A 24,850-nucleotide genomic window follows, 5' to 3' on the forward strand; every position below is an offset into this window, starting at 1 on the left:
GATTTCTCAAAACTTAACACACTTCTAATGGTGTTTTTAAATTTAGTGTTGATTTCTAGTTAAGTATATTTGCAAGAATTGTTTTGAAATCTCATTTTTTTTCCCCATCTTTATTGGGAGGAAAGAAAAGCATCAGTGTATAGCCATACTGAAAAATGTGTGCTCCAGTTGTTTGCAAGTTCATAGGTAAAGGCTAGTAGCTTGATCCAAGGATTTCATCCAGCTGTTTCTTGGAAGAAACACTGGTATCTGTTTCCACATCATGGCTGGGTAACTTCTTCCATACTCCCCAACCCTTTGGATAAAAAGTCACATTGACTCTTGTCCTTGGCTTCAACCGAATGACAGTATTGTCTGTGAAAATAATTTGCACCACAAGATGTCAGTGTTTCCTCTGTACTTCATGAACCCCAGCATGTGTAATGCATCTGTGCAGAAATAGGTGAAAATTCAAAGCCCAAATCAACATATTGGTCATCCTGATCCTATTTGATGTTCTTACTTTGCTGGAGATCCTTGCAACTGCAGGCCCAAAGTTAGAGACTCAGTGTGGTTATTATAAATGACGTCTTTTTAATTCACTTACAAAACTCCAACAGGAAGTAAGAGTTTTCTCATTGTAGGATAATAGCAGGCTTTCCGATAAACCCTCTCATTTACCCTCCCTAAATAGGATGTGTCATTTTGGATTCCATAAAAGTGTTCACTGAAGAGGGCCTCAAAGAGGACATATACCATCAATTAACAGAGTACAGGAGGAACAGGTAAAGAAGCAGAGAGCTGAACTGGAGAGTCCAGAGAGAATCTGAAACTGGGCTCTTAAGCTACACCTTTTTGTACATTTTCGTACATTATTTGAGTGAGACATCAAAGTTTTGCACAGACTTGCAAATTAACATTTTAAAACACAAATATGTAACTCATCAAAGTAGTGAAATCGGGAAGCTGTGTTTTAAGGTCAACCACGATGAACTGAATTTCACAGTTTGCGCACTTTACTTTCCTTGCGGTAGTCTGATTTCCCCCACCTGATGGCACCACAGCATCAGATATTGTAGTTTTTTGCAAGCTTGAATGTGGGTATGCTGAGTGGGGCGGATCCCTTTCTTCTCGCTGCAGAATTGCCATGTGTTCTATTGTAAACCACCAGCACATATCATTGTGAGGAAGCCTGCAGGCTTGTTCCCATGTTTCAAAGTTCAGTGCTTGTGAAACTGTTTATATGGAGTAGACTTCTTTTAACAGTTATTATATGGTTCCTTTTGGAATAAAAGTACATTCTTAGCAAACTAGAAACTTGACAGGTCTTATGTTGGTGGTTTCAGTATAAGCTTTGGTATGCATTTACCTTTTGTTTAATGTATACTGAACGTTAAAGGGGTTCAGGGCTCTGGAGTGTCATTATTCTTCCTGCTATTGTTCAGCTCGGTGGAGTTTCAGCCAAACACAACTTCCCAACACTAGCTGGAAAGGCAGGGCAGCTGCTTCTGTTTTTTTGGGGATGAACTTAATGGTGTTCTTTCAGGAACCCGCTATCCCATTGTTATGCTCCTGTTGTGTTTCTTTGCTGTGTCAGCTTTATTCTTCACATCAAATACAGCCCCACCTCCCCTCCCCCAGAGTTCAAATCCCTTCTTTGGGTATTTTGTTGGAGACTCACCTTTAGTGGTCAGATTTTGCATTATGCAACTGTGTAGAAGTTAATGGTTTCTTTAGAGTTTGGGAGTGTTGGTAACGTTTTGCGATGCCAATCATCTTTGAGAGTATGCTATAGATTATATGTCCAGGTATTGTTTGGATTGGAGCTATAGCAGTGAATAAATGAGGGCTAACAGTTCTTCAACAGAGGTAGTTCCTGAACTTGGGGAAGGACTGATTTTGTTTGTATGCCTTGGGGGGTTGATCTTCAAAATGTATTAGAAGAATGATAAAAAGCATGGAAAAATTGTGCAAATTCTTTATTTTATACTTTTGGAAAAAATGTTTTAATAAAATGCAATGGATTACAGAAAGGCAATATAGCACAGTAGCGGTGAATCTTCCATGGTAAGAAACTCTTTGGTATCATTGATAACTATTAATAAAATCATTAAGACAATATATACTTATATATATTACTGTGTCATCTGCAAGGTTAGCACTTGAAAAACAACATACATGTCATTGATTTGTGTGAGATAAAGTAAAATTAAAAATTAAGAAAAGCCATCCCTTTAGAGCAAAATCACACATTTCTGTACTCATAATACAAAGTGGGCAATCCTACACTGGGTCAATATTGTAGAACTCCCCTAAAGAAAATATAATTTCAGTAGTTTCATATAAACTATGATATAATCCATTGTGATATTTTAACACTTTTTAAAGCATTTGATCTATTATGTAACATGGCATGTGGTAGGTCCAAAGCATATGGTGTCTTTCCGCTGAGTACAAAGTTGTCTTATCTTTAATAAAACTTGTCAACTCGTGTCAGATTAAGACCCCTTGCAAATCTACATCACTTAATTTTCACACTCAACTACGTACTTCAGTCTTTCTACCTCTCTCCTGGAGTTTAGTTAACAGCTATTAAACCAGTTGGCAGGTTAGTCATTTCAAATTGAATTACCTTCCATGACACAGCCTGGTTACTTTTTCCTTCACATCGCTAACTGGACAAGTATTCTCTGTCTGACATCTCTGACAGTGAGTGAGAAGGCAGAGAAATTAAGAAATAATTATATGGGAGGGGGGAAAAGATGCGTTGCGTTGGTTGTCGAGGCAAATGTTTCTTCGATGTTTGTGAGGTAAAGATGGTTTTATCTATCTCCATATCTACTGTGATGCAGCTCTGAGGAGTCGCAGAAATGCACGTCTATATTTATGAAGCTTTATTCACAGCATGCTGCTCCGTTCCCTCTGAAGTTTTTTTTCTCTAACATAAAAATCTAGAAGGCCTGAAAACAAAAATCTTAGGGTGAAAATAAATGGTTTTGCTACATTGACATGCCAGCATTTGTTAACGGTGAATAGTTTGGAGTGTTTATTCTTTACCAACTGAAGTTTACAAATCTACACTGTGCTGGTTGCTTTGTAAACATGATTCAGCTCTGTATGTGTGATATGGAAATGTGTTGGATTCCAAAGCTGTTTTTTAGAAAATCTCTGTTCAAAACCCTCCAATGTCTTCTCTCAATTTCTCTCTCTCTACCCCTCCCAGTATTGCTCCCTTTATCAGTCAGTCTTGTCTTGACTGAAAGATGCCTCTGCTGAGCTGTTGCCCAGAGGCTTGCCTAAGAGCAGCACACCTGGATCTGACGCCCCCAAAATCAAAACATTTAATGGAAACTAAGCCATCAATCCTACCTGTAGAAGAATGCACTCATCCTTCTTCCATGCCAATTATTTGGCAAAATGAAACTTTGACAAATTGAAAAATAGTTGGAAGAGACTTTTTTTTTAAATTAACAAAAATAAAAGATTCTCTGCATTCCATCACGTGTGCCCACTTCTCCACGCATAAGACCAGAGCTAAATCCATAACAGTGCAGCCTTGCTTACAACTACAAAAGAACTGTTTAACCATCTGTCTGCTCCTATGTGTAACCAGAGGGACAGGTGAACCTCAGACCTGCAGTTTTCAGTCTGCTGTGTAATGGTGAAGGGGGCAGGCTGTGCAAGCAGGAGCTGGGCCTTCCTTCTGCAGCTTCCTTCTGCAGCTCACTACCTCAGTTTAGAGGTATTCTGTTAATAGTGTTTAATGAATAAACCCTTAACAGCTGAAGAAGCATGATAGGCCCTATGACTTCCAGTTGATCTTGATCTTTCTCATAGTTTAATGTTCTCAATGACATCTACGGTGCTTTCACTGCTGTGGTTTTTCTATCTCCTTTACCTGCTGTGAATGGAGAAACTGATCGTTTGCTATAATCACCTGCTGTATTCTGATGTTGAGACAGGTGTGCTTTCACAGGCTGGTGCTCTAACTGCGGCAGTTGTGCTTATGGAAAGAAATATGGCCAGGTTACATTTGGCCAGTGCAGAAACTGACAGCATGGTCTGATACATCTTTTAACTATTAAGACCGGCTAATTTAACCCCCTTTTCAGATATAGATTTTATGGTTTGTGAGCCCCCCTTCTGTACTATATTTGGTGTAATTTTGTACTTATTTTTTTAATAAGATTTTAAAAAGATTGCTGTATTTGCTTTTTTAATGTGTTCAGATAAGGGGGGCAGTGTATTGAAGTGTAATTCCATTCTGCCAGTTGTGAGAAGACATTTTATGTTTATGTACTGCTTCAAAGTTATTTGAAAATTATCTACAGCAGTTATACATACAGTACAGTACACATCAAGTATAAACCAGCCCCACTTCTTTGATTGTTTCAGGTGCAAATTGAGCCTACTTCTGTGAATCTCTTTTGTTTACTTTGTCAAGACTATGAATTGCCTCTCAGTTTGCAGTTCTGTTTAGACTAGATGTTATGTTGTGTGTTAAAGCACAATGCAGTTGCATTCTTAATAGCTGAGGTGGATTCTGCCATTCAGTGTATTGATTAGTACCTATCAGTAGTTTTGCTGGTTTTCTGTTGTTTTTTCTCTGGTATCCTTGATTGCAATGTAAGCCAGATTTCTGGATAAGTTTGAATCTGTCAGAAGAGTTTTGTGGAGTTGTTGATCATATGCTGGAAGACATTGATGGAGCGGAAGGCCCAAATTTGTGCATTCAGAAAAAAAAAGATTTTTAAAACATTCAGTTCCATCTAGCAATATTCTATGTTGTATTATTTGATCAGTTACATCGAAGCATTAAAATACAACAAATACTATTTGTTCCTATACTCAATTGTTTGCATTTTTATTCCTCTATTTATATTACTGCTTCAAATATAAATATTTGGGGGCTTCACAGAACCAAAAGAAATTGAGGTCTGAAGAAACTGAGATACTCAGTGCATGCCTTTGTCCATTCACTACATTCACATTGGTTGTGGAAGACATGCTAGAAAAAGGGGCAGCATAGTGGTGCAGTAGTTAGGATTCCTGCCTCATGGCCCTGGGGCCCTGGGTTCAGTTCTGAGCTTGAGTGCTATGTGTGTGGAGTTTGTGTGTTTTCAAGTTTGCATGGGTTTCTTCCATGTGGTCCAAAGACATACTGGTAGGTTAATTGGCTTCTGAGAAAATTGGCTCTAGTTGTGAGTGTGTGCATGTCTGTATCTGTGTATCTGCCCTGCAATGGACTGGTGTCCCATCCAGGTGTATCCTGCCTTGCACCTGTTGCTTGTCAGGATAGTCTCCAGCTCCACCACGACTCTAAATTGGATGAAGCAATTATAAATGGATGGATGTTTGAAAAAAACAATAACTCATCTAATGTCTTATACTTCTACTGTTAGAATGGATTGCCGCAGCTAACCTCTCAAGATTAGCCAAGACTGAGAAGGATTATTTTCTAAAATCATAAACAAACATTTTATTGGTTATAGCTGAAACTCAAATGTTGTGTGTTGGGCTGAATGAGACAAGTTTAGGCTTTACGTTGAGTAAACTCTTCTTTCAGGCACAAAGCTTAAGTTTGATAGAATGTGTTCAGAAAAACTGTGCCAAACAAGGAGTGGTGGAAAAGATACATTCATCTAAGGCCCTTTGCCTGCTCTGAGCCTGTGTGCTGTGCATCAGGTCTCTGCCTATATGCCTTAATGAATGTCTACCCACTCACCATTTTATAATAGTTTTTTGCTAAGTGGTTGTTCAAAACAAGCTGCTAAGATCAGCTTTGAAGCTTGTGTGCCTAAAGCGTGATTCACAGCTTAATGTCTTTCCTTCTCTCGCTGCACTCACCCTCCCTTAACTTTTGCCCTCAACAACTGTCCTTCCTGCTGCTCAGTATAGCTGTTTCCTAACACAGAAGCAGAGCTTCCCACATAATCCAAGCCGGAGGGTATGAGTCAGAAAATCCTGGATCAAGGGAAAATAAACATGAAAGTGCACAATACAGATCACTTGTGCCAGAATCAAATCTCTTCTTCACACTAAATGTATTGATAGAGAAATAGCTACTAAGTTATAAAACAGATATTGCAAAAGACCAAAGCAATCTGGATTTAGGACAACATGATTACAAATAACAGTATGGGTCAGGGGGAATAGTGATTTTGAAAGAAGAATCTTCAGAGTTCAGAAACGTTTTGGGCGTTAGTGAGGAGGGATTGGGTGGGAAAAGTCCTGTAGAAGGAATGTTGGAATCTTGTAGCTCAGGGATGTTCTCAGAGATAGGAATGCAGACCTTTATTCCTGGGCCTGAGAAAAGAATGAGGGGTGTGTGGATGTGTAGAGGGTCAGGGCAAGATTAGTCGAAGGATATTAAGGGGTTTGATCTGAGGTGATCTCTGTCATCTTTTCTTCCGCCTTCCTGCAGGCTTCTTCTTCTTGGTGGTGGAGCTCGTCATGTGGGAGAGTGGAGGAGAGAGTGTACTGGGGGTCATCATCCTCCACAATGGTGAGCTCTGCCTCCAGGCCACCAGTCGCCACACTGCTCTGCTGTGGGCTGGGCAGCTCCTCCTCCTCTTCTTGCTCCTTCTCCACGGAGTCAGATGCAGATTTCCCCTCTTCCACCGCAGGGGCCAAGTGAGAGTGCACCACAGTAAAGGGGGGCTCTTCGTCTGGGCTACTGAGGGGTTCCAGCTCAATGGATGCAACAGCTGAGGGAGACTCCTCGGCTTTCGGAACAGTATCGCCATCCCGCATTTTCTTAACATTGAAGGTGAGGGGTGAAACCTTGAAGGAAGAGCTCTTGGCACTGGGATTCTTCTGGTGGTTGGGAGTAAGACTTTTCTTGATCTTCTCACGCTTCTCTGGGGAGACTATCTTGGTACTGATCTTGCTCATCTTTTTCTCTATATTCTGGCGGGAAAAGGCCTTTTTCAGGCTGTCCACCTTCTTCAGGCTGGAGCGCTTGATCTTCTCTGCACGTGTCTGCTCCAGCCGTTCGCCAGGCAGACCCACTCCCCCTACCTCCTCTTCCTCATCCTCATGGCCCAGCTCCTCGTCGGAAGACAGGCTGATTGTCTGCAGGGTCTCCTCCTGAGAGCGGTTGGCATCCACTGTGGGTGGCTCCTCCTCAGCCTCAGGCCCCCGGGGGTAGGGAACTGGGTCCTTCACAAAAACGCTGGACGGGATCTCATTCTCCTCCTGAAAACGGGAATGACGAAATCCATCATGAATAATTGTGCACAGTGCTAAACAGAAGAATTGGTCACTTTCAGCTAATGGCAGCAAATTCTGTAAAATTGAAAAGCGTGTGAAGAACACACAAATACCTTTGAACTCTGGTAATACTATATTCACAAGGGTTAGTGTGAGGGTTGAAGTTTGGACTAAATCTTATGCACGTGGTAAACATTAGATTTCCAAAACCACAAAATTGGTGTTGCAGTGATATAATTGATCATTGATTTTAAATCCTACAATCCCGTAATGCTCAATTTAAACAATTTGCCTAGTGTATGGCAGCGGACTAGCTTTAAATTTCTGTGGTATCCCTTTAATTTTTAGCAGATTTTCTGTGATGGTATTCCATCAGGGTATGCTGCCTTTGATAGCTGACTTCCTGCTAAAGGTGAACCTTGGCTTTCAGCCATTATTTGCAGCATCTCTGAATCCTATATCGCTGCCTAGTTTGAGACAGGTCTTGTGACTTTTCCAGGTGTGCTGTGTCATAGCAAGTACAGTATCTGTATCATCGGCAAGGTAAAAAAACACAAAACTAAAGAAGCTCTAAGTAAACTTCTTTCTTAAAGGTGTCCTCTTTATAAACAACCAGGCAACTAAACTCACACTGATGTTCATAGAGTGGTTTGTCAGTCACTTCCTTATTCCCTCCTCCCTCTACTGCAGCACATTATAGAGGCTCTGCTCTCTTGTTATGCCAGCGTCACACTACATGACTCGACACAACTTCTAGTTGGAGGGCATGTCAAATTTAATGACTGCAGCTGCTGAATCTCACTGCCTTTTCTGTCCTAGAGGGTGTCAAATTATACGACTAGGAGTCACAGGGGGTGACTACATGATTCCCCCAACTTTTCATCATGGTTCCAAATCTAACTGATGTGTGGTGAGCGTTCTGGCTCACTATGGCTGCCATCGCATCATTCAGGTGGATGCTGCACATTAGTGGTGGTGGAGGGGATCCCCATTACCTGTAAAGCGCTTTGAGTGGAGTGTCCAGAAAAGCGCTACAGTATATAAGTGTAAGCAATTATTATTATCATTCTCAAATTGTGCCGCGAAAGTACCGCGAGGTTGCCTCATTTTGGCAGCCAATTAACGTTGAGCACACCTAAATAAGAAGTAGAAAACCGCACGAAAGTAAGCAAACAACAAACACGAAACGACAAACACGAAACATCGAACAGACATCTGTGCTGGCTCCAAAGTTAGATGCGCCTCTCCTCCATTTGCACAGTCTAAAACACTCACTTTCCTTCTTTCCCTGCAGCCACCATTGTTCTTCACTGTTTGTGGGCATTGTACTTCCGGTTGAGTGCTCACTGGCTGTTGACTGCCGCAGACACCCACCGTAGCGAGTCGCAGAGAGTATTAGGGGCTATTAAGAGTGCTATGACTGAGTTGCTAGGGGTGTCACACTACACAACTCACGGTAACAGCCGTGCGCTGCGACCCTCTACAACTTGCTGTGATTTTCTTACCATTATGTAAATAAAGGCTACAACTGAAAATCCTAGGAAAAGTCGTGTAGTGTGACGCCAGCTTTAGAAAACAGAGATTTACAGCTCCTTCCTGGTTTTTAACTGTTACCTGATCATCTGTCTACTCCCATTTAGTCAGGTGGCAAATCATTCCCCACGACTTTCTGGGGAATGTAGTTAAGACACGATGTGCTATAACAGTCTGTTCTGTCCTTTCTTCTATCTTCTTAAATAGACCATCTGAAATCATTGTCAGTTTCCACATGCTGCGCTTGGCTCCCTGTTTGCCTTGTGAAAATGCCAGCCATGATTTGCTTTGTATGCGTAAGGGAAAAGTCCACCATACATCTCAGCTGTTCTGCAGCTGCTCTGTCACTTTATATTAAAAAAGGATTATTATTGTTAACATAGTGAAGCTTTAGATTTAAGTTTTTGCACCTTTCCATGAAGGCTAGGTCATTTTAAGACTGAGGGGGTCACACAGACTTAAACTTTGGAACATTCGTACTTCAGAATCCAACAAGAAGGTCCTCTGTTAGACTCTACCTTTAATGCACTCCAGTAATTTATGCCTTTGTACCTGTTTGTACAGTCTAAATAATGTATTTGCAATTAAACAGATGTGATTCAAAAGCAGTGGTTGTGTACTGAGGAATACCTCAGTGTTTCTGCATTGGGAGCACTACTGGCTTGTGGTGATTTGAATGGATTGTGCCTGTGGTGGTATGACACACAGGCCTGAAGCAGACCTACAGTATGGTACTGTTGTAAAGTTAATAGTGAGAGTCCTCAGCACCTTCTGCACTCAGAGATTACATGATATAGGGGTAACATTGGAGCTGTAAAGAACAGTGAATGAGTGAAGCAATGATGCTTGATAAAAACTGCTCCTATGGGAAAAACAAAACCAACTGATACAAGATTGTGAAAACCTACCCTTTGACTGGTTTCACAATATTGCTGTTCTACATACTTTAAAAGTCTGTGTTTCTTTCCTCATTGTTCCTCTCCTGGAGAAACGGTGCAACTAGCAGCACTGTGAGGAACAAGGGGAAGGAAGCCAAACAAAGTACCACTCAGATTTTCCACTGGCTTCTGGAGACCCTCCAGAAAAGGGAAGGGGAGGGGAAAGAACGCAGTGAACTGCTTGTCCTTCCTGGCACGGAGCCGCTCCAGGAATCCCAGCAATGTGCAGGAGAATTAAAACCTTACCACTACAGCGAGCCCCAACATTTTAGCACATCAAGGCCACATAGTTCACAACACCTCCCTTCCCTTGCCTCTCCCAGCTTGTACCTCAGATCAGTTATTCCTCAATACTGCTGGGAGGCCATTTCCAGAGGAGGTTTGGAATTCTGGTCCAGGTTTTGTTTTGTTTTTTTGTTTTACATTGAGGATCTTAATTACTCAGTTGAACTAATTATTTGTTAATTCTGTAGAACAACAACAGTGAGGCCAGCAGGACTGAAGACATTCTGCGCTGTTGTTAGGACGTGGGTCTAGTGAAGCTGCAGCTGGAAATTACTTTTCTTATTAGGGTCAAAATAATGGGTATGAATTACATCTGTGAACTGTGTTGTACAGTAAATAGATTTCTGTTTAGCACTTAAATGCATTTATTTAACTTTTATTTAAGAAAATAACTTACACCATTTAAACCGAAGAAGTGCTCCTCTTTGTTTTATTTCAGAGTTACTCTATGTGGCTAGAACATGTAATTAGCCAACATCTCAACCAGTGCTCACACAGACTAGTCTGGTTCAACAAATGACTCATTGTTTGTGGACCAGCGAGTAAAGCCAGAATAACTGGAACTGGTTGTATTGACTGTTGGCCATCTCATGTCGATCAGTCCTACCTCTACTTAATTTATAACCTAAATTACCAGTGCAGCATGTCAGTACATGAAATTGTGCTCCCTGTCACTCCCTGCCATAAAACTACAATATAACTCAATCAGACATACAGATGTACTAAATCACAGTGACAGGAGACAACAGAAATCTCCTTTTAACAATAGGTAAAACATCAAGTCCTGTAATACACAATGGATTGTCAAATGAAATTATAGTTAGGACCTCTGAGCACACTGCTGTCAAAACAGGCACGTTTTTTTATGTGCTTTATACATTGCTATAAAGACGCAGGTGACTGTATTAGGTATGCTGTTGTGGAAATTAGTGCTATTGCCTCAGAGCCCTTGGTTCCAGAGTTTGATTATGGCCTAGGGTGTCTTTTATGTGGAGTATGTACAGTATGTTCTCTCTTTGTCCAGGTGCTCCTCTTTCCTCTCAGAGACTCGTTTCTCTTATATGACACTTATATGTGGTCTGCTTCTGTGTGTGTCTGTTAGACTCTGTGATGGTCTGGTATTCTGTCCATGGAGAACTCCCTGGTCCATCTTTCATCTTCCGCTTCTGTGATATGCTATGGGTTGCTGTGTTACTTACCAGAAACAAGGAGCTTTCCTATAATGGACAGATGATTAATGGATCATTTCTTTAAGTGAAATTACTGTTTGTGCTTTACCAAACTTTAGTGTGGGAGTAAAGTCTTGAATGGAAAAAAAAAACATTTGAATGAAATTGTTTTGAATTAGCTGGGCACAGTAAGAGTTTAGTTACACACAGGAAAAGATGAGTGAGTAAAAAAATATGATCTTAGAATCTAAGAATTTAGGATGAATGGATAGGTTATAGTCAGATCTGGTTTTGCGTCAGATGTATGTAATTGAGATATAAAAATGAATATACTGTATGAGTAATAAAAACTAAAATAGTTACAAAAAAGAGGAGGCTATTTGGTAGTATCTTATTGATATAAGGATATCAGCTTCAGTAATGTGTCATTTTTGTTCTATACTCTCATTGTCTCCTGTTCTCATTTTTCAGTGTGCTTACATGTAGTTTCCACCTGTGACCTTTGTTACAAATTTCACTATCAATTCTGAAAAAATCCACTGGTTTGATTTTTCTCAATGTCTTTTGGGGATGTTGAATACTTGTATCAGATTCCCTTGTAGTCTTTGAGTTTAATTTGTTATTGATAAATCTAAGAACTTAAAACTAGACTTTTGTTTTACTTGAAAAGAAAAGGTTTCACAGCCTGAAGTAGGAAAGTATTGCTTTTTAGAAGGTGCTTGCCTTAGGACCATTGGAGTTTCAGGTATTTGGAGTAACCTGTTTGTCTCCTACTGCCTCAGGACAGCTGAAAGAGAGTGATTTCACAACTGAACTGAGAAAAACAAGAATACACGCTCACGAATGCCATTAGATACTGAAGAAAATATTTTCAAAGTATTTGGAGATCATATTCCTTTATTATTAAGGAAATAATGAAAACTGCAATGCAGGACTGTTACACATACTGTAGATAACCTTTAAAATTGAGGAAAAGAGTAACCACTTTCCCCAAAACAAAAGCAAAAGAAAGACACTGTGTGTCGCTTGTAAGTATTCAACAAGAGGGACCTCATGAATGCATAGAGAATTAAAAGGGGAATTTCATTTGCTAATTGTAGCTCTTCTCATTGACTTTCTGCGGCTGAAGCCTTATGGACATCTCCTAAATAATGAAGGAAGCTGTAATCGGAAAGTCTGTGTAAACAACGCAGAGCCAGGCAGTGAAGACAAGTACAAATTCCCAGTTGATTAGTCACAGAGAGCTATAGTGCTGCTGCAATTGCAATTCCTCTCTTTCCCATGGAATGCCAGCCATGGCCCAGTGGTATGTTACACTACAAGTTTAGGAATGCACAGATTATAGCCCCCCATACCTGGCTACTATGTGGGAGGGGAGGAAGGAGTGGCGGGAAGAAGACACCGTTGCTTTCACACTGTGGAAATACTTTAAGATAGAATAGTATGGTGGCAGGGTTGGCCAGTGGGCAAAGTGGCATGCCTCAGCTCCAGGTTTCGATCCCATATTGGAGTGTCTGTCTCTGGAATTTGCATGTTCTCTCCAAGTTCATGTGGCTTTTTGCTGGGTACTCTGGTTTCCGCCAGCTTTTTGAAAACGTGCAATGTAGGCTTGATTCGTTAATCTAAATGACCCCTTTCTTGAAGGGTGTGATCAAGATCAAGGGGTGTCATGCTTAAAAGGTTCGTTCATAGTACAACAGGTTCTGGCTATGGGACGTGATGAGAAATAGAACCAGATGAGCACAATGAGTTGAGTGGCCTCCTCTTGTTTGTAGCCATACTGATGCTTTGATGGTCTGTTAATGCTAAACCAGGAACATCTTGAAGAATAGTTAATTATATCATCCCTGTGCTTGCCTCTCAAACTTGCAGATGCAATTGAGTGAAAAATTCAAAGGGCTGCGATGATGAAAGAAGCAATGTTGATCTGCCTCACAGCTTTTCTGACTAGTCCTGCTACTTTGCTTGTCTCTGAGAACTCGGATATATAAAGGGATCTTTTGGACAGATTATGGATAATCTACTTCATAAACTCATATAGTCCTGCCTTCACATCTATCTATTGCTTTCAGAGCAGTGGCATCTTAAGATCACTATTTGTTGTGTAAATATTTGCGTTCTCCGTGATATTCTGCATCAGGCCTTGCAGGATGTTCTACATGCCACAGTTTTCATCTCCATATCAAATCTGCTCAATTTAGCTCAGTATTCAATTCAAATGGTACACAGTAACATTCTACAATAGTGAGAGTCACTCTTTTTTCAAAATAGGATAAACTCTTAAGGAAGAGTTTTTCTATATCTCACTTCTTGCAGGGCTATCTAGTAAAGTGCAGAACGTCTAGAAGCTTTCTCTTCTTGAGAAGAATAAAACCAGCACTGTCAGGCTTGCATGTTCCTCTGGCAGATAACAATATTTTCCTACATTGATGTGTTTTATTCATAGAATTGCAATAAGATACGAGAAGTTATCTATGTAGAGTTTTTAGCAGGGCTCATGTTGTTTTTCCTGTTAGCTCCAGGGCTTGAGGTTAGGCTTATTATTTATCTGTTGTTCACGTGGTGCTCTTTGAGAGAAACCCCACCTCCTCTCCATCCTGCTGTCACCTCCCCTCTCGTGTTCCCTGCGTCAGTACTGAGTAACAAATCCACAGCTTCCCTGAGCGAGCCTTTTGGAAAGAACTGTGAAGACCACAGATCATGAGGTCAGCACAAAGATAGCTTTTGTGCAGAATCAATGGCTTTATTCTATAGAAGCCAGTTTGTATAGATAATAATAATCTAAGTTAAGAACAATGCAGGGGTAGGGTGGGGTTTATCTCAAAATAACACAGTTTTTTTTTCAAGTGGAATCTGAGAATGAATTTAGAGCAGAGGTTTGTTTTGCAAACACCTATATTTCTAGCTTACAGCTAGAAATTCATCTACAAATGCTGAGATGCTAACAGCAACAAAACCTATGTCAAGCATGTTTGGTGAAATAATTTTTAAGCTCTCAGTAATAGTCAGGATTGGTACTAATGTTACTGTCCAAGGCCCTTAATGTTTTCAACCACTCTTATGTTCTTAAACTCTAAACAGTGTTTTGTTCTCAGGATAATAAATTATGAATATTTTGGCCATTTACTTAAAACTGATCCTTTATAAAGTACAAACTGTATTCTACATGTCTATGTGCTAAAATGAATACAATATAACATAGTGAAATAGGGAAATATCTAAACCACAACAAATTACTTTCCTTGCTTATTAAGCTCTGGCCAAACTGTGGGCCCGATGATGAGGTACAGAGCATTTCCGTTCCCAGAGGGCAGTATTTTCCCAATGAAAACAGACGTGTTGCTAGGGAAATAAGCAAGGAAAAGGCCTGTTATGATGAGAGACGTTGGAGCAAAGAGATCTATCTAGCTTGTTGTGTGCAACAAGGACAAAAATGCTCCTTGGGGGTAAGATGAAGATTTTCAGGGCATATTTACCATATAGAATATGAAACAGTCTTTTGCTTGCTGGGTTGCAAGACATAATGGTGGTTTGAGGACACATGTGGGACAAAAAAGTAGTTTTTCCTTTTATGGAAAAATAACTTACTTGGGACTGCTCTTGACAAGATTTAGAAGCCTGACTTGTGCACACTTGTTTTCTACTCAACCTACATTAGCTTATGATCTAGAAGAGTGATTTAATAGATTAGGTGTATGGCAGGGAAACGAACTGACTTGATTTTAGTTTGCCCCCTTAAATACCTCAGTGCAAAAGAGGCCACCCAGCAGTTCCTTAGAACAAATTCATCTTTTGCTTGCTTTGCATACTAAGCAGTGTTCTCACTATTAGAAGTGCCTCCTAATAGTTGACATTGTACTTGGTTATCTGTTGTCATTGTGTTTTGCCCCTTTATGAGCGATATATGTACAGTATAACCAGTAATTACGAAGAAACACAATGATGGTGCAAGGGCATGGAGTTCTGACAATCATGCCAAGTGAAGTGTAGATTATCTCCCAGTTATAATACATCCCATTCTTTCACTTTCACAAAAGAATAGGAAACACTATTTATTCTTTTATGTATATATTTATTGCCAGTGTGTTACAATATAGGGTTTTGCTCAATAGATATAAAATATAAAGAGATTAAGTGTCACAAAGACACAATATATTGCATTCTGCTTTGGATCACTGTTGGTGTTACTAGGGCTTATTTGGTATGAGGCTGTAATGATGACGTAATCCTCTGGAGCATGAAAAGCATTGCAAACCTGCTGGGTTGCACGACTACTTTTTTGGCTAAAATTTGTTTGCCTGTCTGTGTGCACTCACGACTTCGGAGAGCTGGGGGGTGCCTGAGAGGTGGTGCATTGAATTCTGGCTATGAACAAATTTTACACACACCACTGGATCTTGTGATAAACCCACAAATCACCAAAGAGGTTCGCTGTGCTAACATTGCTCTCTTTTGACCTTTCTTGCCGTCATATCATCTCAGTCCTTTAGGAAACTTTGAAAAGATGAGATGTTTCTTCCAAAACCTTAGAAATATCATTGGAATCAAGTTGAAATACGTGTATGTACAGTATCTTGCATACATTCATTTTCAGAACTCTTTACAGATAAACCCCAGTATTGCTTGTGCATGCACACACTTAACTCCAGTAAAAGAAAAAGTGCAAAGCCATTGTTCTTCCCAAAAGAAAAGTATCTTCCAGTTAGCTTTCTGGTGCTATTATCTCACTGTATTTTGTACATAAAATCAGAAGGTCAAACTTTGTCCTTGTTGTACCCCACAGTCTGGAAGTGCTGGCAACGTGGAGTGCTGTGATTACCAGGAGCCAGGCTGCAAAAAGTCAGGCATGCCTGCACTGAGCACTCATACAGTACCTCTGCAGCCCAGTGCAAGGCTCTCTGCACCTGGTGCCCAGGCACATTCCTCCCTGAGCAGATACTGTAATGGAGAACAGAATTTCCTTGTTTTTCTGGAAGCTGTGGTTCCATGGAGTTGTGGATTTAAGGAGCAGTGACAGCTCTGTGTCCGTGCTGACTGGATGGTGATAACCAGGTATCACCTTCATTTCCACAGATTAAGAATAATTTTTAAGGTAGGATGGAAGGATTTTTCCCACTTGTTTAGGCCTACAGAAACGCCAACTTCAGCTCTGTCCCTAACCCCTGTAAACATCAGCACTCTGTGGAAATGCACAAGCCATTTCAGGTAATTATCTTTGAGTTTGACCCTTAATTGTTATTGATCATTTGCTTAGTATTCCTACATAGCTCTAACATGACTTGCAATTTCACAGATACCTTTCCCGTCCTCACACCCCACCACTCAGTATTTTGTTTGCCAAGATTTGCAATAAGAAAACAAATATGTAATTAGCTATAAAACATGACTGTCTCCAGGGGCCTTGTGCTGTGTAAGCTCTTGCCTCACAGTGGACAGTTCTAACAGCTGAGAAGGTGAGAGGTGGTCAGCAGTAGCTGCCAGGAGTGTAGAAAACACCAAACAAGCATCTTTGAATTAAACAAACAGAATCTAATTTTGCTTATATATTTATACATATATATATACTCCACATTCTCAAAAGATATTTGTCAGCAAAACAAATATTAAGTATAACTTTCATGTGTTTTTCTAGAATACCCTTAATTACTGCTGCTTTCAAGGTACACTCTTTCCTAGCGTTAATCCCGCATCAGCAGGGTCCGCTTGTCGGCATGCCCGTCTCCATTTGGTGGTTTGAACCAAATCTTTGAGCTGACGTTGCCATTAAATACAACTGAGAATACTCCAACCGGCGCGTTGCTCCGCCTGCCTTCGGAAGCTTTCAAGGCACACTGGCTTCTGTAAAATGTCCTGATGTGTAAATTAAAGTTACTTTAGGTAAAAATCAATGATAATTAATGATAATACCTCATTTGCAGCCCTTCTATAGAAATGTAAACTGACGTTTTCTTTCAGCCTTTTTTGATTCAATGATATATTACAATGTGAATGTATATACTAGCTGGACTCGGACACACTTTTTTTTTCCCTTTTTCCTTTAGTCCTAGCTCACTTGGCTAGCAGCAGCTAGTAAGCCATGATTGCTGATTGATCAAAAACTGGTTCTTCCTGCAGTCTTGTTTAACACCTGTTGGTCAGTGTCGGTAGAGGTCAGAGTGGTCTTCCTTGCTGAGCATGAGGTGCATGGGACCACTGCCTCAGCCTTTCACATGGTCTGTAGAATATTTCTCCAGTTTGCAAAGTGGGGCAGTTCAGTGAAAGGTCATGGCAGATACCATTAACCTTTTCACACTTCCTGGTTGTGGAATTTTGGAAGTTATACCTAAAAATTAAATCTGGCAGCATTCTGGAGGTGTGTGCCTTTTCTGCAAAACAACTATTTAGAGGTACGGTAGCATCACAGAATTCATCCATGTGTGTATTTATTGCCAGTGTATTGTACTGTATAACTGTATTGGGTTTGTTCCATAGAGTTAAAATCTTAAATGTCATAAAGACACTATATATTTTATTTATAGTAGGTATGTTACTACATATGTATTTGTTTCATGAAAAAGAAGGAATTTTTAAATTTCACTTAGACATAACATAGAATAAGCACTGTATCCTCAGTAGAGACAATGTTTAACTTTAATTTACTTTCCTAAGGGACATGTAACTATATTCTTTTGGGGAAAAGGTTAGTCTGCTTTTTTGCTTCAATTTAAACCCCAGTTTCTGAAATACTGATATTTACTAAATCTGTTCTTTATTAATCTGTTTCCAGATGTTAATCTGTGGTAGATTTTAAGTCAATCATGACATTATTTGTTAATCTCAAACCTAAAACTTTTACAGAGCCAGAAGCAATTGAAGTGCTTTCATTAAAGATGTTAAGATTTTACTTAAGGGTTTAATTGAGTAATTTAGAGCTCAGATGGAAGAAAAGATACAGAGGCGTAGTATAGGGAGTGAAAAACAGCTATAAAATTAAAATGTGCATGGTACTGCCTCTGTCTATCTTCATCTTATGAACTGATGAGCAAAGAAGTTAAAACATTTGTTACTTGACTTTTGTTGTAGGAGACTTCTGTTGTTTTCCAAAAGGGATGAGTTGTAATGGACCCATATGCAGTTTTATGTCAGACCTGCAAAACCCACAGTCTGTAAAATGCAGTTAACTCAGGGAAGTCAGTTAACAAGACACTCCTCTCAATACAGATTGCCTTCTCCCTCGTAAAGCCTATTTTTTGTTTTTGTTTTTCAACATGATTATAAATGGAAGGCAGCTTATTACAGAAATGAAAGTCACTGGTCTCCCAAAACCCTGAAGGAAAGATAAAAATTACAAAGGAAAAAAATGGTTTCATGTTTCTTCCACTCCGTTGAAAACCATTTCTTATTTAATGAAAGCTTTCATTTTTCTTAGGCCGGGTGAGCCATATATGGGCAAAGCTCAGAACTCCAGATTTGTAAGGCAGGAGTGTACTCGCATAGCTCTAATTCTGAGCACTACTCTATGACCTTCTTTCCCAAGACTATATTAAAAGAACTGAAATCACAGAAGGTATTTATGGATGTTTTCAATAGCCTTCATGAAAAATCTCAGAGATAATAGAACTCACATATTATTTTATAATTACAAGACATAATAAGTAATCAGTTTGGGCACTCAGATCTCTGTAAAAAAGCCCTGAATTATATACTGCATATTAATGCGTAATTTTATGCAATGCCACAAGGTCGCAATTTTTTTGCTTATCAAACCATGGGATCACAAACTGTTTCTCATTACTCTACTGTAGCACTTGAAAACCTATGCAGAGAATAATATAACTCTGGCAATACTAAGCCGATTACAGTCTTCTCATTCTGCCATGTATTTGAAGTGAAAGCTGCACACCAGTATGTGTAGTGCTCCTGTGAGCAAGTGTAGCTCTCTGCAGACCAGACATTTTCCAGAACAAACCTGCCTGCACAACTGCTCCTCGTGTACACAGATCTCCACAGTGTCTTCCAGGATGTATGAAATTAATTGCGTTTGCTTTGTAAATCAACCAGGATGTGCTAACTGGTGCTTGCAAGGAGTTCTCCATGGGTCAAAGTTATTTTTTTAAAACAAAGATGTTAAAAAAACGGGAATCTGTTGGCTGTTTTCATAAATAGCCCTATGTTTCTCAGAAATGTTTGTATTGTAGTTAGTTACTTAATCATGTGCTGCAAAACAAAATGATAAAAATACAAAGTATTATTATGCTGCTGATTTAAAATAGAGTTGAGGGCTATGTCTGAATGTTGTTCTGAATATTTAAGTAAAAAAGATTTTTGAACATGAATTTCAGTGCATGACAAATAACCTGATTGTGACTGATATCAATATGCAAACATTATGCAGGGGTCCCTAAGCCTGTCAAAGAATCCAGTGTGATTTTTAGGTCTCCTGAAATCCTCAACAGCGCAAGACCTTAGGGAGAGGGTTAAACATGTTCAATTAAGGATCAATAAGAGTGATGTAACACTTCTGCATAGCTCTGAAGCTGTTACTGAGTATCAGTGAGACACAGTGGGAAAATTCATGACTGGCCATGGTTGCAGCAGTTACTAGGAGGGGTTAAGACCTAGTTCACTATGCAAATGTTTATTAGAATGACATCAGTTTCTCTCTAAACATTGCATGACATCCTGCCAAAGTAGAGCCCTTCAGGCGTGCCAATGGAAATCCAACTTAGAATATGGAAAACACCTGCAGTGCTATTCCCGTGGAGAATCGCTGCAGTAGGCTGTGGGCCACAGATAGCGCTCTTCAGCTTTGATCATCCCGAAATCCTTGTGGAAATCAACTGCTAGAGTTGACAAAGGGGCCTTTCTCTTTGTGTTAATGAATAAATGAATAAGTTGAGAACCTTAATGGCAAAAATGAGCACAAACACTTCCATTAAACAACAACGTACAGCAGAACATGAGAGAGGGACACAAAATAACTGCCTGCCTGGGAACAGAAGAGATGCCATCAATCCTTTTGATGTAGGACAGCAAAGAAAAATGTTGAATATTGTAAATCATGGATTTTATGTTTTTTAAGAGTTTTGCTACTGCAATAACTAATGTAACTGGCGTAAAAGTAAACTCTGAGCTGGAATTTATTTTAAATGTGAAGAGGAAAAAACAGACAATAGTGTGTTGTGGAGCCAGCTGACACTTCTGCTGGTCCTGTTGGTCCTTCATATGGGCTACGAAATCATGTAAATTTGAAAATTATGAGAATAGACGTTCTGATCCGTAAAATCTGGTCCAGTGTAACAGTGTAATGAGGTCCAGCAGCAACCATTCCATCTCTCATGGTAGGGCTGTTATGGGGCCTCACAATAAGATGAAACAAAATACTTTAGCTCCTTTCTCAGCAGCCAGGGGAGGGAAATGAAATCTGCAGCACAACACAAAGCACAAAATGCAGCAAGATAGGCAGCGGTACAAACACAGGGTGACAAGCAGCTTGACTTGGTGCATCTGGTCCAGACAGTCAGTGTGAAGAGCGATATTTATATTACAGGCTAGGAAAGACCATGGGAATCCTAGAGACTCCAGGAGTCATTGATTAAAGCAAGAGCTACATCTATCGTTATCTGAATTCAAAAGGAGCTCATTCTCAGTAAGCAGGTCTGACACTTTTCATAATATCCAATACTTGTAATTTAGGAAATTATGAAATGTGTGATAATTGATTATTGCCAATGAGCTCCATTTGTGCTGCACAGATATCACAGCCCTCTCATGGCTGCTTGTTTCAATGTGGTAGAACTCGATATTTTTCTTGACTTCTAACATCCTTAGATAGTGTCTCTGATATCTGTGAGTAACAGAAACTTATTATGCATAATAGAAGAGCAAAAGTAGCAAAGAAAACGGCAAAAATGAATTAACTTTGTTTCTTTGGTGGTCATGACCCATCTGAAAGGAAGTTAATTTGCCATAGCAACACTGGAAAAACATTGCTATAGGCCACATTCATCACAGAGCCACTGAAGACTGTATTGTTCAGTGATGGAGGAATAATGTTCATGATCCTAACACCTGTTTGGTTACACGGTTAACTTGAGGTCTTTGAAATCAAGAATTGGTAAACAGTAATTTGAATGCACCTGATGTTTCTTTCACAGGCTTTTGAAATAGTTTAGATTACACTCAATTACTGCTTCCAGATGACTGCAGGATTCATTCAATCCAGTCCTTTTGTTTTCAGCAAACTTTCAAGTTGCAGACTTCCAGGTTTAACAGTAAATATTACAACACAGCTGCAGAAGCTCAAGAACACCTTGTGTCATTCTTTCCTAAACCACAGTTTCAGGGATATTTTTAATTTTTGTTTTCACTGTATGAAACAGGAAATTCTTAAGCATTACCTTCTTTACAAATATTCATTATTACAGCAGTAATCCAAAGTGCAGGTGAAACACACCTGCATGCACACACATGTAATCTGAACAATACACACGTACAGAAAGCTCACCAACTATGTTACTACCTATTTTTGTGACATTATTTTTACCACACCTTGAATTTCAAGTATTATTCTGCTGACATTTATGCTTCTAGTCAACCTGAACATAACATAGTTTTCAATCTCTTCCTGTGGTATAAAAGTCAGGGATACCTTATTTGGTTAACAAACACTCCACAGAAGTGCTCTTGCATGGCTGTAAACCACCTGTTATGATTTATAAATGATGTAAACATGCTGCTACATAGCATAGTTATGGATACTGTCCACTGAAGGTATAGTTCAACAAGGCTTGTACTGTATATTCAATGCAGCCACATGTTATAGTGTAACTTTTCAGCTTTTTATTATCCATGTCACAAGGATAGTCTTTTATGCAACACTGCTATGCACAAGGTCGACTGCCATTCTCAGCTGAAACTAAATGACCAAACACCTGCTTTCTTTCGCTATGTACTGTATGCTTCCCCAGTCCAAAGCCAGCATCTGTAAGGGAGACTCCTTACCTGGAAAATGAGCACCTTAAAGTTGTTCCTCTTGAGAAGGTGGGCATGGTTGGCCTCTAGCTTCTTGACCTGGACAGCCTGCTTGTCCATCTTGTCCTTGACCTCTTTCATGTGGACAGAGACCTTGCGGGACTTCTCTAACAGTTTGCTGACCGTGTTGGAGGTGGAGGTGTGGTTCTTGGACAGCTTGGTCATGTCGCTTTGGATTCCCCTCACTGCAGTTTCCATCTCTGCCTGCCGCTGCTCCATCTTGTGCTGGTTCTCCTGCACCGTGTCCAGCATGTTGACCAGCTTGTCCAGCAGCGTCAGCACTGTGATGGCGTTGACCTGCGAGGAGCCTTCTCCTCCGGCCTCTCCAGTGCCCTTCCCGGCTGCCCCGCCCGTGCCCAGCTGGTTGAGACTGTGGCTGGGGGAGGACTGAGTAGGACTCGGGCTGGGCACCACCAGATCCTGGGTCTCATGGGAATTGACTGCGCTGCTTCGCTCTGCCTGAACACCGTCTTCACCCATCTTTACACTGTGCACAGACTGCTCGCTCTCTCCCTTAGCCCTGGAGCCTGATTTTCACTTTTCTCTTTTGCTTCACCACTCAAATGCTTAAGGCTGTTTATTCTTCACCCTTCTTCGTGTTGTCTCTTCTCCTGAGTTTCTTGTCTTGTCCCAACTAATAATACAAAAAGGAAAGCAAACGTAAAAGTTTGCTCTCTTTTTTTTCCTTCTGAAACAGGCTTTAGGAAAAGTTTGCTTCTTTACTGCACAGCCTAATGTTCCCTCCCCTTTCCACAGAGAGTCCTCGTTTCTCTCTCTCTCTCAGTTCAGGCAGCTGCGCAGAGTCCAAAGCACAGCAGCATTCCTAGCCCTGCGCTTTAAAAGCTTCCTCCCCACCCAGTGGGAGGTGACTTTTTTGCTTCAACCACCAGCTAGTTCAGCCCCGGAGGGTGAGTGTTTGGCTTTTTGTGCATGCCTTCGTGTGTGTGTGTAGTCTTTCTGTGTTTATACATAGTGAATTACAGTACCAACTACTTTCTCCACTCCCTTTCACACCACTTCACATTTTTAAGAGGTGAAGTTTAGGCTCCTTCTCTCCCCTCTTCTTGCAAACTAGGTACAGATAATGTGAAAAGGCATATTTCAATAATGACTTCATCTCTGCCACTGCAAAACACCCACCCCATGGCCACCTGCCATAGGTTGCTCTTGGCTGTGCTTAAAGCACTGTGGTAATGGCTGGCACAAGGTGTTTTTTATTTCTGGAAAATGAGGGTTCCTCAAAGCTGTTCTGTTGCACAGACCACAGGGAAGGGAGCATCACGGGGTACTTTGTTACTGTAGTTTTCCTGTAGCAATACCTAAGGCCATTACAGTAAACATTGCTTAGGATTAGAAAGGTGTGTTCATTTCACTTTTTTTGGCAAAGTATAATTAAAAACCGAAATGGCAGATGCCATAGACAAAACAAAAAACCAAGATGGTATACTAATATTTTTATGGAGAAAAAAAATGTAAACAGTTTGAGATACAGTTATATCATTGCAACACATTGTGCATTGCAGCTATTCAGAACAGTTATTAGGGCTCTGGACTTAAAACTAGAAAGTAGAAGATTTCAGTCCCATGTGGGACAGTATAGGGGATTCAATCCCATTTAAACAATACCTTTCACTTATATTGCTCCAATAAAATGCCCAGTTGTATACTGTAAATATGTACAAATGATAGTCTAAGATGGTACGGTGGCATAATGGATAGCACTGCTAACTTACAGTTTCTGAGTCCTGGGTTCAGTTCTAGATTGAAGCACCTTCTGTGTGTGGTTTTTACATTCTAAACCCCTTTGCTCTGGTTTCTTCCCACTCCACAAAGAGATTCTGTCCAGGTTAATTGGCATCTTTAAATTGTCCTTTATGTGCAGGGTTCACTGAATGAGTATGTGTAATGGAGTGTTGTCTGATGTTTAGTCCCACCTTAGGTCCTCTGGCTGCCAAGTTAAGCTCTGCCTTACCATAGCCTGCTATTGTTACAACATTATCTACTTTTGCTAGAAAAACATCAGCCAAATAAGGAGTTGCAGTAGAAGAGATGCCAAATTAGAACTCACAACCATCCACTCAGTGTCTGCATAATAACATCTTAATAAACAATGCAGTTTGAATCATGGACTGTAGCTCGTCACTGATTTGACTTCCATTCACAGGGGTGAGCTCTATTGTCCAATTGGCTAACTACACACAGACAAGATATGATTAAGGAATGGGTTCCTCCCCTGAAATTCAGAAGAAACAGAATGTTCATAGTTATAGGGGACATTATAAATCTTTATATTCTGTGTAGTATGATTGTTGTGACTTGTTTACTTTTTAAATACGTAGTGGAAATTATAAAAATTAAGATATTTTTTTTTGGAGTGGTAGAATTTCTTATGAGACATTAAGGGTTAACAGATTATGCAAATGTTTTAGCTAATGAGTACAATAAATTAGTCTGGTATTTACATGTTTTGTCTGAAGTTTTTACAGGAATATGGTGTAACTGAATAAGAAATTGAAATTTTCATTACTAATGCCTTGTTATCCTAGCATTTTACAAAAGTGACAATGCTATCAGGTGGTGTTATGGAAGAGATTAATCACACTTAGTGTTTTATTTACACATTTAGAAAATTACTTTTTGTTTTCTTCAGGAGGTGCATATTATGAATTGTAAATAGACTGTACTGAAGACTGCAAAGTAACAGATGATAATGTGACACCT

General features: G+C 40.0%; 1 protein-coding gene across 1 annotated transcript; it reads right to left on the reverse strand.

The window, feature by feature from the left end:
* Nucleotides 1–1,944: 1,944 nt before the first annotated feature.
* Nucleotides 1,945–22,942, reverse strand: cavin2a (caveolae associated protein 2a). The gene is made up of 2 exons (XM_088930346.1): nt 22,100–22,942; nt 1,945–7,176 (listed from the first exon to the last, which is right to left on the reverse strand). The coding sequence occupies exons 1-2, from the start codon at nt 22,607–22,609 to the stop codon at nt 6,349–6,351; spliced, it is 1,338 nt and encodes a 445-aa protein (XP_088786472.1). The 5' UTR covers nt 22,610–22,942; the 3' UTR covers nt 1,945–6,348.
* Nucleotides 22,943–24,850: the final 1,908 nt, after the last annotated feature.

Source organism: Atractosteus spatula, chromosome 13, assembly GCF_055471065.1.
Source record: "Atractosteus spatula isolate fAtrSpa1 chromosome 13, fAtrSpa1.hap1, whole genome shotgun sequence".
Taxonomy (NCBI): domain Eukaryota; kingdom Metazoa; phylum Chordata; class Actinopteri; order Semionotiformes; family Lepisosteidae; genus Atractosteus; species Atractosteus spatula.